A 14,073-nucleotide genomic window follows, 5' to 3' on the forward strand; every position below is an offset into this window, starting at 1 on the left:
AGAGTTTTAGGTGGCCCAACCCCTTCCCTTTCCCAATGAGGTGGAAGCATTGGCGGGTTTCTGCAACCGCGCCCCGCCCCCTTCCGCCGTCCGTGCCCCCCCCCTCCCTTCGTACGCAGCCCCAAAAGTGCCTCCGGACTCCGAACGCGCTTCTTTTTCGGGTCGCTTCCCTCTCGCGCGCTGCTCACTTGGTTTTGTTCTCTCCTAGGCGCCCGACTCGCCCGCCTCCCTCCCACGGCACACCAGCCGGTGTCTCACGGCACACTAGTGTGCCGCGGAACACCGGTTGGGAAACACTGTGCTACAGGAATAGCAGTGCAGTCCAAACCAGCCCTCTTAACCTCTGCTCTTCTCCTCCAGGGGAATGGTGCTGGTGTCTGCCCACTATTGTGTATCTCCTTCTTCTGCCCCCGAAACCTGTGGGCAGGCAAATGTGCCACTGAACATAAAAAACATAAGAAGAGCCCGCAAGCAATAAAATCAGGGCACTTCTTCACCAGCTGCTTTTATTTTTCACGGAAAATCTGCAGAGTGTTGCCTGCAAATAGCGTTGAGCTCAGATGGCTTGTAGCATTGCTCTGCCCCGCTGAGTTAATGAAATGCACTTTCCTAGACTTCCTGAGAGAAGACACGAGTGTTGGGACGAGCTTCCTCCGTGTTGCAGCCCACGACGATGACTACGGCTCCAACGCTTCCATCACGTATTCTGCAGCCGGTGGGAAAACGAAGTACTTCCAGGTCAACCCTTCTACAGGCTGGGTTTATGTCAACCAACCCTTGTTACAGGTACGTTGTGAGTTGCCTTTGGTCTGTGGCCAGATGTCAGCTGGCGGCATCTGCAGATGGTAGATAGAGCAAGATGCCAAACAGGGAGACATGCAGCATCGTGGGTCCCTTTCTCTCCTGGCATAAATTAGTGCCACCCTGATGGCTGCGCTTCAGTTGAGAGGGGCTTCCTCCTCCCCCTCCTGCTGAATGAATTATTACTTTAACCATAAACAAAACAAAAAAAATTCCTTCCAGTAGCACCTTAAAGACCAACTAAGTTAGTTCTTGGTATGAGCTTTCGTGTGCATGCACACTTCTTCAGATACAGGTATCTGAAGAAGTGTGCATGCACACGAAAGCTCATACCAAGAACTAACTTAGTTGGTCTTTAAGGTGCTACTGGAAGGAATTTTTTTTGTTTTGACTATGGCAGACCAACACGGCTACCCATCTGTAACTTTAACCATAAAGCCATTCACAGCTGTCATGTCAGACTGATAACTCTTCTTGTGCCTTGGTGGGAAAAGAAGCAATAAACAGTTTTGACAGGTCATATCCGGGAGAGTCGGTTTTTAAGTTTACCGTCATTCAAAACCTTCTGAAGTTCTGCAGCGAGGAATCTTAGGAACTTCTGTGAACGGAACGAAATTGTGCTTATGATTACTATGGTGACATACAGATTTAACAGTTGCAGGGTTCCCCCCCACCCTCAAAAAGTAGATTCTTTGGTAAGTAGAAGCTACAGGAGGCCCTAGCAGGCAATGCACGTTTGGTGGGTTGCCAGAAAAGGATTGGAAAGACAATGTTCTACCCACAGGAAGCTCTGGAGTGCTTGTGAGGCTCTAAACAGACGATGGTGGTGGGTTTTGAATCTTTCTCCGCTACTGTAGGAGATTGACAGTTTTACTAAAAATGAAGTTGATTTTTCAGGGATGATACACGGAAGTTGTTTATCATTGAACTGGAGTACAGTGGTACCTCAGGTTAAGAACTTAATTCGTTCTGGAGGTCTGTTCTTAACCTGAGGATGGGTGAGGGAGTCTGTCATGGGGAGACTCCGAAGGGATAGTCAGAGGAGACTATAGAGACATACTGGGCCTCATATCTGAGGTTCTTGACTCATGTTACAAGCATTTGCCTGGGAGGATATTCCATAAAACCATATAGTGTTTATACTGTGCTTCGTGCAGAGAGAGAGAGAGAGAGAGAGAGAGAGAGAGAAATGCTATTTCCACCAAAGGTTTCAGGGGCGGGGGAAGCAACAGCTGCTTTTTCACAGGAAATAAGAAAAATCGAGGAGTACTTTGGCTCTGTCACTGGTGCTATTTGGAAGATGAAAGTTCTGAGCAGAAATAAAACATGATAACTGTGATACCGACAAAGCTGAATAGCTTCGATTTTTGTCTTTAAAAAGAATCACTCCCTGCTGAAGCAATCCTTTTCTTCCCTTGCCCAGAAATCCTTTATAACTCAGCAAATCATAGCAATGGATGGAGGGAACAGGAGTAGCAAGGTTGAGCTTAGAGTTACCATCACCAGTGCAAAGAACCAGCCCCCTCAGTGGGAGAGGGACAGCTATGAAGTCGTCATTCCAGAGAATACAACAAGAGATACTTCCATTGTGGTAAGTTGGGTTTTCTCTTTTTAAAGGAAACAGTTGTACAGTATTCCTGTAACTAGCATCTTAAATTAGCACACTGTAAAGAGCCAGTGCGGTGTAGTGGTTAGAGTGTTGGAATCAGGCTTCAGATCCCTACTTGACCATGAAGGTCACTGGGTGACCTTAGGCCACTTAGCAACCTTTTGCCATTCAGAGCTGATGCTGCTGGGTTAGATGTACCATTTGTCTAACAGCAGAAAGGGGCATAGTATATTCCAGGGATGGGGAACCCCCCTGATGCTGTTTGACTCCAACTCCCATCTGCATGACCTGTGGTCAGGGATGATGGGAGTTGGAGTCCAACAACATCCTCTTCCTGGTAGAATATTATTTATGCTAGCCTGATTTAACATGCAAATAAGTGTCAAGTCACATTAGATGTGGTTAAAATCCATGGTGGGCTCTTTTAAGCTTTGTTTGCTTAAGTTTCTTTGTATGCAAAGAACTGCATGTGCTTCTGTAAGCATTTTAAATGTGTATCTTCTGAAAATGATCACTATCTGCTGAAGCAATCCTTTTCTTTCTCTGATTTTGAATTGCGCAGACAATTAAAGCCACGTCCCCCCTTGGTGACCCACGTATCACATACAATCTCGAAGAGGGTCTGGTTCCGGAGACCAACATGCCAATCAGATTCTACCTGACTCCCAACAGAGATGATGGTTCTGCATCCATCCTCATAGCTGAGCCTTTGGACTATGAAACCACCAAGTCCTTTTTGTTGAGGGTCCGGGCCCAGAATGTGGCCTCGGTGCCGCTCGCTGCATTCACCACCGTCTACGTTAATGTGACAGGTGGGTGATGTTCTGGTAACGGGGACAAAATGCCAACAGCATACCGCTTACTGAGCAGAACCCCTTTCATTCCTGCTTCTGATTGCACTGTCCCAAGTACAGGAATGTCACCTTGGGTGTGCTAGAAGGTAGATTGCAGATGTAGACAGTTTTTGGTGGGTACTTGATAGCTGTGGAACTCCCTTCAGAAGACAGAACAAATTCTGATCATTTTTTCCAAAGTTGCGCTTTTTCTTTGGGTTGTCTTTCAACGAACAATGCAAAGTTGCCGTGATGCTCAGCTTCCATTCTCCTCAATATGCCACAGCTGGGTGTTGTGTAAGTAAACCCCAGGCTCATGTGCTCTCCCTGAACCCAACCCTCATGCCCTTCCCTACTTTGTCTTTCTCGACAAACCCTAGTTTGCGATCAGCATTCAAACCACAGTTTCCAGCTCTTGTTTGCAGGCAAAACACGGTCTGGGTAAACCATACTTTGTCTGGTTCACATGTAACGGAAAACTCTGTTTTACTGTGAAAAAGGAAGTGGGGGAGGCTGTGGGTGCAGAGAAGATTTGCATAAGCCTATGGCACCTTCCCAGCCCTCCAAACCATTGGGCATAAGACCCTGGGTCTCAAGGCACTCTGGCTTGCAAGACCCCCTAGATAAAGCAATACAATTTTTAAAACCCCTTAAGCATGCAAATGGTTATATTACATGGGCTGACTGCTTGAATTCTAAATACGTTCTTAGATGTCAACGACAACGTCCCTTTCTTCACCTCCTCAATTTATGAAGCTTCTGTAACGGAAGGAACAGAGGTCGGGACTTTGGTTTTCCAAGTCTCTGCCACTGACCTCGACCTGGGCCAGAATGGTGAGGTAAGCCAGAACATGCAAGATTCAGCATCAGACAACAGTGGAGTCTCTTTGCACAGGTTTTCTCAATGGGGAACAACAGCGAAACACAGCTCCCTGACAGGTGTAATTGTAACTGGGGGCGGGTGGGACAGTTTATTCCCAGCTTTTGCAGGGGTCCATCCATCTACATGTTCTATCCCATTTCTGCATTAATCCATGATATCTTTTTTGAAGGAGTGAAGATTTATATTCTATATAAAATAAGTATCTATTTATCACCTCAGTGTGTGAAATTCTAAACACACGTAATCCTAAAATACATTTTTTTTTTTGGGGGGGGGGAGTTTGGTACATTTCTAAAGCTGAGAAATGTATTGCAGAATTTGGAAAATAATTACATTCCAAACTACATTCCAGTCCACATATTAGTCAGCAAGGTGCTAATTAGGCATTAAAAATGCAGACTGAATGAAATTCTCTTTCGTCTGTCCCTGTATGAGACATGGACGCATTGTGTTCACACATTATGTTTTCCTGTGTGTGCTTGAAGCATCCTAGGTGTGCACCTAAAAATACAAAGTGTGAAATAGCTTTACAAGCCCATCACATCGAGCACTCAGAGACTAAACCTGCAAAATGTGCCAGTGCCAGTACCTGGATGACCTATGGCTGCAGTGAGGGGTAGCTGATACCAGCCTTGGTTCAAGACTCACTGTGGGTGTATTGCTTGGTATTATTTTTCCTAATAATGGAAATAATGGAAATGCTTGGGCTAGGGTGTTTGTGTACATGTGCTGTGTCAGGTATATTTTGCTTACCCAGGACATGTCCAACGTAGACAAAAATAATGCCTGATTTTCATTATAGCCCTTCTCTCCCTCAACCTTTCAGATCACTTATTCTCTGCTACCTGACCGCAGCGGCGACTACACGTTCTTCCGCTTGGATTCGAAAACGGGTTCCATCTATACCGCCTCTGTGTTTGACAGGGAAAAGAAGGCATCGTACCTCTTGGAAGTCAAGTCCACGGATGGTTCAGAATCAGCTCGCCCTGGAAAGCACGGCCAGCCAAATACCGGTGAGGTGTAGTGGTGGAAACACTTGTGGCATCCATTTTAATTTTTGTTACTCGTTTTTCCGAAAGACGTTTTGGCACTGAAGCAGCACCTCGGCTGCCCTGACTGATGGTCTTTGTCAGGAGAGAGATGGGGAGGAGAAATACAGTTTGCTGGTTCTTCTTGCCCTGTGGCTTGTGGCACCATTGGACATGGTGTTCTTCTGGAGTGACTCAAGGAGGTGGGAATTGGAGGTCCTGTACTATGGGAGCCCCACTCCTAGGGCGGCTGCCAGAAAATAGGACAAGGAGATGGTTGCTTGGCTCTCTGGTTTTTGAGCCAACCCAACATGAACAGGAAAAGAACTTAGTTATTTGTAAAGCTCTATAAGGCTTGGGACGCGGGTGGCGCTGTGGGTAAAACCTCAGCGCCTAGGACTTGCCGATCGTCAGGTCGGCGGTTCGAATCCCCGCGGTGGGGTGCGCTCCCGTCGTTCGGTCCCAGCGCCTGCCAACCTAGCAGTTCGAAAGCACCCCCGGGTGCAAGTAGATAAATAGGGACCGCTTACTAGCGGGAAGGTAAACAGTGTTCCGTGTGCTGCGCTGGCTCGCCAGATGCAGCTTGTCACGCTGGCCACGTGACCCGGAAATGTCTTTGGACAGCGCTGGCCCCTGGCCTCTTAAGTGAGATGGGCGCACAACCCCAGAGTCGGACACGACTGGCCCGTACGGGCAGGGGTGCCTTTACCTTTACCTTTACCTATAAGGCTTAGGCCCTGGCTATCTGTATTCTCCCATACAAACCTGCTTGGACTCTGATATTTTGGGGGAGGCCCTTCTCTCAGTCCTCTTCCCCCTCAGAGGGAGAGGGGGAGAAGGCCTTCTTGATGGCTGCTCCGACTTTGGAACTCCTTTCCTAGAGAAGCTAGACTGGCTCCATCATTCTCCTTCCGATGGCAAGTGACAACCGTTTATTCTAACAGGCTTTTTTTGGAATTGACCGTTTTGAAAAGAGAGTCCTTTTAAATGGAGCTGTGCTGCTTTCATCAACTGAATTTTAATAGATTTCTTTTTCATTATATTAGAGTTTAATTGCTTTTAAACAATCGCCTTTTTATGTTTTTTTAACTTTCTGGATTTATTCCATGTGGTTTTCATTTGAGTAAGCGGCCCTGAGTGCCCGGTCTGGGAGATAGGTTGGATATAAATAAATAAACAAATTATAATATAATCACTGGTGAACTTAGCTGTTCTGAAGCAAAGGGCTAAAAACCCGCACTATCGACTTTCAGGATAGGAAAGTGATAACAAAACATTTACAGTTCCCGTATTAGGCACCCGTTATTCACATGTTATCTGCTTAAACAAATGGGATGTGACATTCATGTGATATCCGAGCACTTTTTTTTTTTTGAGTAATGTTAGTATTTTAAATTGTCCACAACCCTAAGGCTCTGTTGCTGTATTGTCTGCGCTATTCGTCTTCATTTAACGTGAGGCAAGACAGTTTCAGGAATTGCAGCTGACAGAAGTGGCACAGCTGAGTATTTTAATCTCTTGTTCCTCATCTCTCCAGACACCGCCTACGTGCGCATTTTTATCAGCGACGTCAACGACAACAAGCCCATATTCACCAAGAGTGTCTATGAAGTTAATGTGGAGGAAGACCAAGACGTGGGATCAACTGTCACCACCGTCAGCGCTAATGATGAAGACGAAGGTAAAAGCTTCGGGATTCCCAGTGGCGGCACCTGAAATATTAATGAGTTAATTTTTCCGGAGCGTCGGGACCGTCTTGTGGCAGCTCCAGGAAGGGGGAAACGGGTCTTTTATCTCTCAACATTTCGTTTTGAGTTTGACAGGTGCTGAGCAACTCCTTTATGAAGCCCCCGCGAGGCCTTGGGGCAAATAATTATTTACTTTAGGCACATTAAACAAAGTTAGGGCTGGGGGAGGATGACTTTGGGTTTGCCATATGGCGGTACGCATCTCTGATACAGGAAAGAGAGCAAGGAAGCTGTGGGAACATCAGGCAGGGCCTTTGAGCTTCGATGCAGTGATTAGATCTACTTTTCTGCAGTAAGCAATTTGCTTCCGAATGCTGCCCTTATGGCAGGGTACCTTCCAGATGTTGTTGGACTACAAGTCCCATCAACGCCTGCCAGTGTGCCCAACGGTCAGGCATGATGGGTGTTGCCGTTCACTAACATCCTGAGGGCAGCGCATTGGCTACCCCGCCTTACGGAATGCCAGGCAGAAAGGAGTGTCTCATCGTCATCTTCTTCATCACCATGATCCTGGTTTTACAGAAAGCATATTTTCCATTTCCCCACTTTTAGGAACTAATGCAAAGTTAAGGTACCAGATAACAGCCGGAAACACCGGAGGCGCGTTTGATGTTGAACCAGAAACAGGAGTCGTCTTCATTGCGCAGTCACTAGATTACGAAGAAGCCCAGTTGTATGAACTCCACCTTTTGGCTTCTGATGGGAAATGGGAGGATTACGCCATTGTAATCATCAACGTTGTGAATAAAAACGACGAAGCTCCCGTTTTCTCTCTCAATGAATATTACGGAAGTGTGATTGAGGAACTGGATGGCCTTCCGGTCTTCGTTCTTCAGGTATATTGGGAATGGCTCATCCAAATAACAGTGAATGGTTACAGTGCACCAAGAGTTGGTGTCACACAGCCCCACTTAGTTGCTCATGTTCCATGTGCGGAAGCCAGTGCCTTAATACCTGTGTATACCTGGCTTCAACTCTTCAGTTACTCCTCCCTGGAGTGCACAGGATGCCTAGTTGTGGTGCAGCAGTTCACAAATCGGGCTCAACCAAGAACCTCATGGTGCCTTATAGTTGTGTTTTCAATGCTGTTTGGTATTTTGACTTGATAGCTGCTTTGAAAATAGGTGGGATAAAAGCTTTTTTAAAAATAAAAACAAGTGAACTTTTATCTCGCCTACTTTCCAGAAACTGCAACCCAAAAGTGATTCGTGGCTTTGCTGCTTGCTTAAAGTGGCTGCCTCTAGTAGTGAACCAGCCCTTAGTTGGCCTGTTTGTTGGTGGCAACTTGGTTGGGATTCTCAGCTGTGCACCTGGGGTTTCCTGTTTCCAGTACAGAAGGGTAGGATGATGGCCAGTTTCTTCTTCTACCAACGGATAAATCTGGACATTTGCACAGGTTGCACCTTAACAAACTGATTCCATTGATGTGCACGGATTACATTCTTGCCAATTTCCTAAATCTAAAACTTGAATCAGGTTGTTTTGTGACGATAATGTGGCTCTGATTCTCACCTTCTTAGATATGCTGGCGCTTCACATGCAGTCTGAATGCCAGATGCTTATTTAGGATAATAGCTTCAGTTTGAAAGATGCTGCTGCCAGCATTTGATAAGGATACTGTTTGTTTTCAGCCTATACATAGTACATCGTTTTTATTTGTTGTTCTGTGTTGATATATGATGCTGAATTTATGATCTGTGGTTACTTGATCTATGCATCTTAAACTTTGTTCTCCATAGGTTGTAGCAAATGATCCTGATAGCATCTTGGATGGAGGTGATCTGAGATACTCCTTGCATGGACATGGAGCAGATGATGTATTTGCTATCGATGAGAACACAGGCAGCATTTATTCCCAGAAAATGTTAGACCGGGAAGAGCGAGCCCTTTGGAGATTTGTTGTGCTGGCAACGGATGAAGGAGGGGAAGGGCTTACTGGCTTTGCAGATGTGATTATAAACATCTGGGATATAAACGATAATGCCCCTGTGTTCACCTGCATGCCCAGTGATTGCAACGGGAGTGTCTTTGAAAGCTCACCTGAAGACACGTTCGTCATGGAGATGACAGCTGTAGACTTGGATGACCCGAACGTGGGTCTCAATGCAATTTTGACTTACCGTATAATTGAGAGTGTGAAAAATGACTTGGATATGGACTTGTTCAAAATCAATCCCAGTACTGGCAACATCTATGTGGCGGAAGGGATGCTGGACAGAGAAAAGATGGAAAAATATTTCCTTACCGTTGAAGCAAAAGATGGCGGAGGACTGGCGGGGACAGGCACAGCAACCATCTGGGTTGCAGATGTAAACGATCATATCCCTAGCTTCACGCAGGAAGTTTGGCATATTGTAATCCCCGAAACCATCGCCGTCAACTCAGAGGTTCTGGAAGTGTCGGCAACTGATGAAGACAGCGGGGAAAACGCTCACTTGACATTCAGCATTATTGGTGGGGATCCAGAACAGAAGTTTTACATTGAAAGCCACAAGGAAGGCCACCATGCTACCATCAGGCTGAAAAAGGCCTTGGATTATGAGCAAATCCACGAAAGGTGGTTCAACCTTACAATCAAGGTGGAAGACCTAGATTTCTCCAGCACTGCCTTTTGCTTGATCGAAGTAGAAGACCGTAACGACCACAAGCCGGTTTTCAGTTCTCAGTTTGTCCAGCTGAGCCCTTTATTTGAAAACATACCTGTGGGAACCACCATAATCACCGTGACGGCCACGGACGAGGATTCTGGTTTGAATGGGGATACTGAATATTCCATCCAGGTGGATTCTGATCCAGCTGGACAATTTGCGATAGACCAGGACGGCCACGTGACTGTGGCCAAACCGCTGGATCGCGAGGTCATTCAGGAGTACCGTCTAATAATACAGGCTTCTGATCAAGGCCTACCTGCCCAAACAGGAAGTGTTACGGTATTGGTTGCCTTGCTGGATGTCAATGACAACGGGCCAAGGTTTGAGGCCCCATATATGCCTGTGGTCTGGGAAAATATGCCAGGGCCTCAGCTGGTTTCCATGAGCCCTGCGTCTCCTCTCCTTTGGGCTTTTGACCCAGACAGTGATGAGAATGGGCCACCTTTTATGTTTTTCTTGCCACCAGATTATCAGAATTCTTTGGATTTCTCTCTTACCGACAATGGAAATAATACTGCAACAATCACCGCTCTGAGGTCCTTTGACAGAGAGAAGCAGAAGCTATTCCACCTCCCCATTATTATAACCGATAGTGGGAGCCCCCCTGTGAGTTCCACAAACATATTGACCATAACTATTGGTGACGAAAATGACAACAGCCATGAAGCTGGCCACAAAGTGATCTATGTTTATGTACACAGAGGTGGGTATCGCATAAACTATGGGCATATTTGTACAGATGTCTTGACATGCTTTAACTGTCATCTCCTCTCCTGTAGTCAGAGCAGCTTAAACAGAGAGCCAGTTTACACTAGGGCTAGTCAGAAATGACCACGAGGAATTCAGAAACATTTTACCCAGCTTGAAATTTGCAGTTTGAATCCTCCTCTTTTTCTTTTCAGAGAGGAGAACTCCTTTCAGTGGAGTGGAGAATCAGAGTTCCAACAGGATAAGTGGGCACCATTTTTATGTGCGTTTTTGGGAAATAAAAATGGCTTCCACAATGAAAAAGGCCTTTGCCACTCACTGGGACCGCCATTATAGCAGTTTGATCATATATGTGCAGGTCAAAGCTTGGTAGGCAATTGGTGGGGTGGGTAGGAATCGCGCTTCCTCCTCAACATAGGTGAATGGATGACATTTTAGCTGACTGTTCCAGACTATTAACCAGCCATGGAATGATTGGTCCAAACTAGCTGAATGAATGTGGCCAAACGAAAATTTCAGCTTGTGGGTCATCCTTGCTAACAGCTTGTGAATGGGTGGCTGGATGGGGAGAATGAGAAAGATAAGTGACTGACTGAAACAGACTTATATCATGAAGGGTGAGAGATAGATGGGGAAATTGAAAATGTCCTGGTGGTGCAGATTTGAGTTGCTACAAGCAAGCTGCTTCTTCTCACCACAGTAGGTACTATTAAAAGAACAACTGGTTTCCAATGACTGTTTCTGAACTGGAAAGGGATTTGATGCCTCTTTCCATCTAAGGAAAGATTCTGTTAGTTGCAGCCATGATGCTTCTTCCTATAAATCCTAAACCGAAGAGATGGAAAACGTTCTGTACATGCTCAGTGTGAAATGGCAAAGATTTTATATATTTCATTTCTTTAAAAGGCCCTTTGTAGCAATTTGCAAGGTAGCACGCAAACCCCATGTGCAATCAGCTAAAGCAGGCACCCCCAAACTCGGCCCTCCAGATATTTTGGGACTACAGTTCCCATCATCCCTGACCACTGGTCCTGTTATGATGGGAGTTGTAGTCCCAAAACATCTGGAGAGCCGAGTTTGGAGATGCCGGAGCTAAAGGTAGCAGGGGAGTAACACTCCAAATGCTGACTTCATTTTTTAAAAAAGGGAACATTGTGTCGATGGCAAAGATCTGCAGCGTGTCTGTTCAGAAACAAATGCAGTTCAGTCCAAATGGGCTTCCTCCCAAGCAGGCAAGGTGATTCAAAATAACGAAATAATGTCACCCTGCATGCATTTGATATTGCAAAGTAATTTGTGCAGTCTGCAGGCAGAAGCGGTTGTCCTGAACACAGGTTACATAGAACTGCCTCCTCCTGTGTTGCCTAGGCAATCAGACAAAGCAAGCTGCTAGCTTTCATATTACTTTTGTCCTCATTAGCCAGTTCCCTCAGGCAAGGACTCTTCCGTGCCCTTTCCCCCACTTTTTTTTGCTGATTAGAACCAGCGAAACAGCAGGGGATTTCCTAAAACAACATGGAATCAAGTTTGGCAAATCCATAGGAATGCTTTCCCTTGAATTAGAATCTCTGGGGTTGTATCCAGTGTAACTTCTACTCTTGAGTTTCCCCCATTGAAATTAATGGCCACAATTCATTTAGGCCTTTTAACGCCACTTTAAAACAGGAACAAGCTTCTAGTGCTTATGGTTATGCAGCCTTGTGTTCTGGTCCGGTGCCAGATCCCACAGAGAAAGCGGCAAGTGAGTAACTTGCTCAGAGGCACGTTGGGAGGGAAACGGGGGCCTTTTAAGCCTCTTGTCTCCAGATGCCCCTCCTCTAGGCTCCACCCCCTTGCGGAGAACTACAGAGCTTTAAAGGGCCAACCCTCTGTCCTGAAGACAGGTGCTCCTCCTCCATCCCATTGCCCCCCTCCTGGTAGGCTCCCTGCCCTGCCAGGCTGGTGACATAGGCTGGGAGGCATCTGGTTCTTTGTACTTAGTGGGAGGTTTCTGTGAAGGTCCAGGCACTAGGCCCTGGCAGTTTGAGAGGTTCCTGCCCAGCTGCTTCAGGCACACTTGTATCCCTGTATTATGCAGTCAGCTCTGAGCCCTGCTCCCCTTCTGTTGTCCATGCAGTCTCCATAATTGTCTTCCATAAACATGGTTTTAACAGTTGAGTCCGTAAGTGACTGTGGAGACCAATTCTGGATCCACACGTCTTTCCACAGTGGGGACATAGGTTTCCAGGCGGGAGTTGATCACGGTCTGGGTCACTGCTAGATTCAAGGGCCATGAAGTGCAGACGAATGGAAAAGGTTGTGTGGAAGTGGCTGGTCAAATCTCAGAGATGGGGAGAATGAGGTGTATAGTAAAAATACAAATTGGGATTTTGCTGAGCTGGACCAAGTTGCTGTCTACTCCAGCTAGCAGCTCCTCTCCTAGAATTTGGGCTGAGTCTTCCCCTGCTCCTTTTCCCAGAGAGCCTTTTAAACTGGAGAAAGCAGGGACTGAACCTGGGATGGTACGCAGAGCCGTTGCTATAGAGCTGCACTCTTCATTGTTGCTTTTCTTTCTTCCGCTAGTTGCATTTGAGGGACAAAACCCACAAATGCAGATGTTCTCTCTCTCTTTTTGCAATATATTCGAGCACTAGAAATCAGCTTTATCTGGGGAAGAGTTTTTAGTTAGCTCTGCACAGAAATCTTATTTTATTTAATTTAAGAGCAGAGCTTGCCCAATCCTATATATGCAGTATTTGTGGACGAGCTTCCCAGCTGCACTTACATGAAAGATCAGAGTACTTGCTATTGCATTACTTGAAACGTCTTGGATCATAACCTTTGTGAAAGCCAAGCAGCAATAAAAGTGACAAATGCAGCAATAAATGCTCTGGGATATCAAGCTCCTCGGAAAAAAGGGGAAAAAAATTAATGCAGATTTATTATAATTTATCTCAACAGGAAAATGGTCGACAACGGTGCTTGGGGAAGTGTTTGCACCCGACCAGGATGACTGGGACAATAAAACATTTGTCTCTGAAGGAAAAATGCACAAGTGAGGATTGTATTTGTGTCAAGCAGAGCAATATTTAATATTTATGCTTCTGTAATTATTTTCTTACGTTTTGTTATGTGTGCTTTGTATATATAAAGCCTAGATTATTGCTTGGTATGGAGATGACAATCTATTAAACTTGTACTTGCCATTTATTGCGGGTTGCAATTGGGACAATCTGTCGTGTCACTGATGCAGCAGCATTTGCGCCATGAAATGCTGAGACCCCCTTTACCAAAGGTGTGAAGCAGGGTTAATGCAGGGCACCGTATGTATAGCATCCCAGCATTTTGCACGGCAGTTGTGTGTCCCCCCCCCCCCACATCAAGGTCGGCAGAAGTGTGAATACAAAATAAAAAAATTCCTTCCAGTAGCACCTTAGAGACCAACTAAGTTTGTTATTGGTATGAACTTTCGTGTGCATGCACACTTCTTCAGATACCTGCACACAAAAGCTCATATCAATAACAAACTTAGTTGGTCTCTGGGGTGCTACTGGAAGGAATTTTTTAATTTTGTTTTGACTACGGCAGACCAACGCGGCTACCTACCTGTAACTAGAAGTGTGAATGACAAATGTGCATCCTTCAACACTCAAATAATACATGCTTTGTGGAGCCACACCCATCAGTGATCCCAATGAATGTCCTTGAGTGTTTAAGAAGGCATGTTGGCCCTCTGCCGGAAGCCAGGTCTGACATCAGCAGGGCATCGGCTGAGGACCACCTCCCAGCAAAAGGCCCGTTGCCAGCCCCTGGAAGCCTTGTTGGTGCTATTC

The 14,073-nt window shown here is 45.9% G+C and overlaps 1 protein-coding gene across 1 annotated transcript in view; it reads left to right on the forward strand.

The window, feature by feature from the left end:
• Positions 1 to 14,073, forward strand: part of LOC114602932 (neural-cadherin-like) — a 94,133-nt gene that overhangs the window by 51,357 nt on the left and 28,703 nt on the right. The window contains exons 11-19 of the mRNA XM_028741663.2: positions 614 to 786; positions 2,225 to 2,392; positions 2,973 to 3,222; positions 3,955 to 4,082; positions 4,953 to 5,139; positions 6,692 to 6,835; positions 7,455 to 7,738; positions 8,642 to 10,256; positions 13,202 to 13,295. Of these exons, the coding sequence (XP_028597496.2) occupies positions 614 to 786; positions 2,225 to 2,392; positions 2,973 to 3,222; positions 3,955 to 4,082; positions 4,953 to 5,139; positions 6,692 to 6,835; positions 7,455 to 7,738; positions 8,642 to 10,256; positions 13,202 to 13,295 (3,043 nt within the window). The remainder of the gene's footprint in view (positions 1 to 613; positions 787 to 2,224; positions 2,393 to 2,972; positions 3,223 to 3,954; positions 4,083 to 4,952; positions 5,140 to 6,691; positions 6,836 to 7,454; positions 7,739 to 8,641; positions 10,257 to 13,201; positions 13,296 to 14,073) is intronic.

The sequence above is a fragment of the Podarcis muralis genome, chromosome 7 (genome assembly GCF_964188315.1).
Source record: "Podarcis muralis chromosome 7, rPodMur119.hap1.1, whole genome shotgun sequence".
In the NCBI taxonomy this organism is placed as follows: Eukaryota; Metazoa; Chordata; class Lepidosauria; order Squamata; family Lacertidae; genus Podarcis; species Podarcis muralis.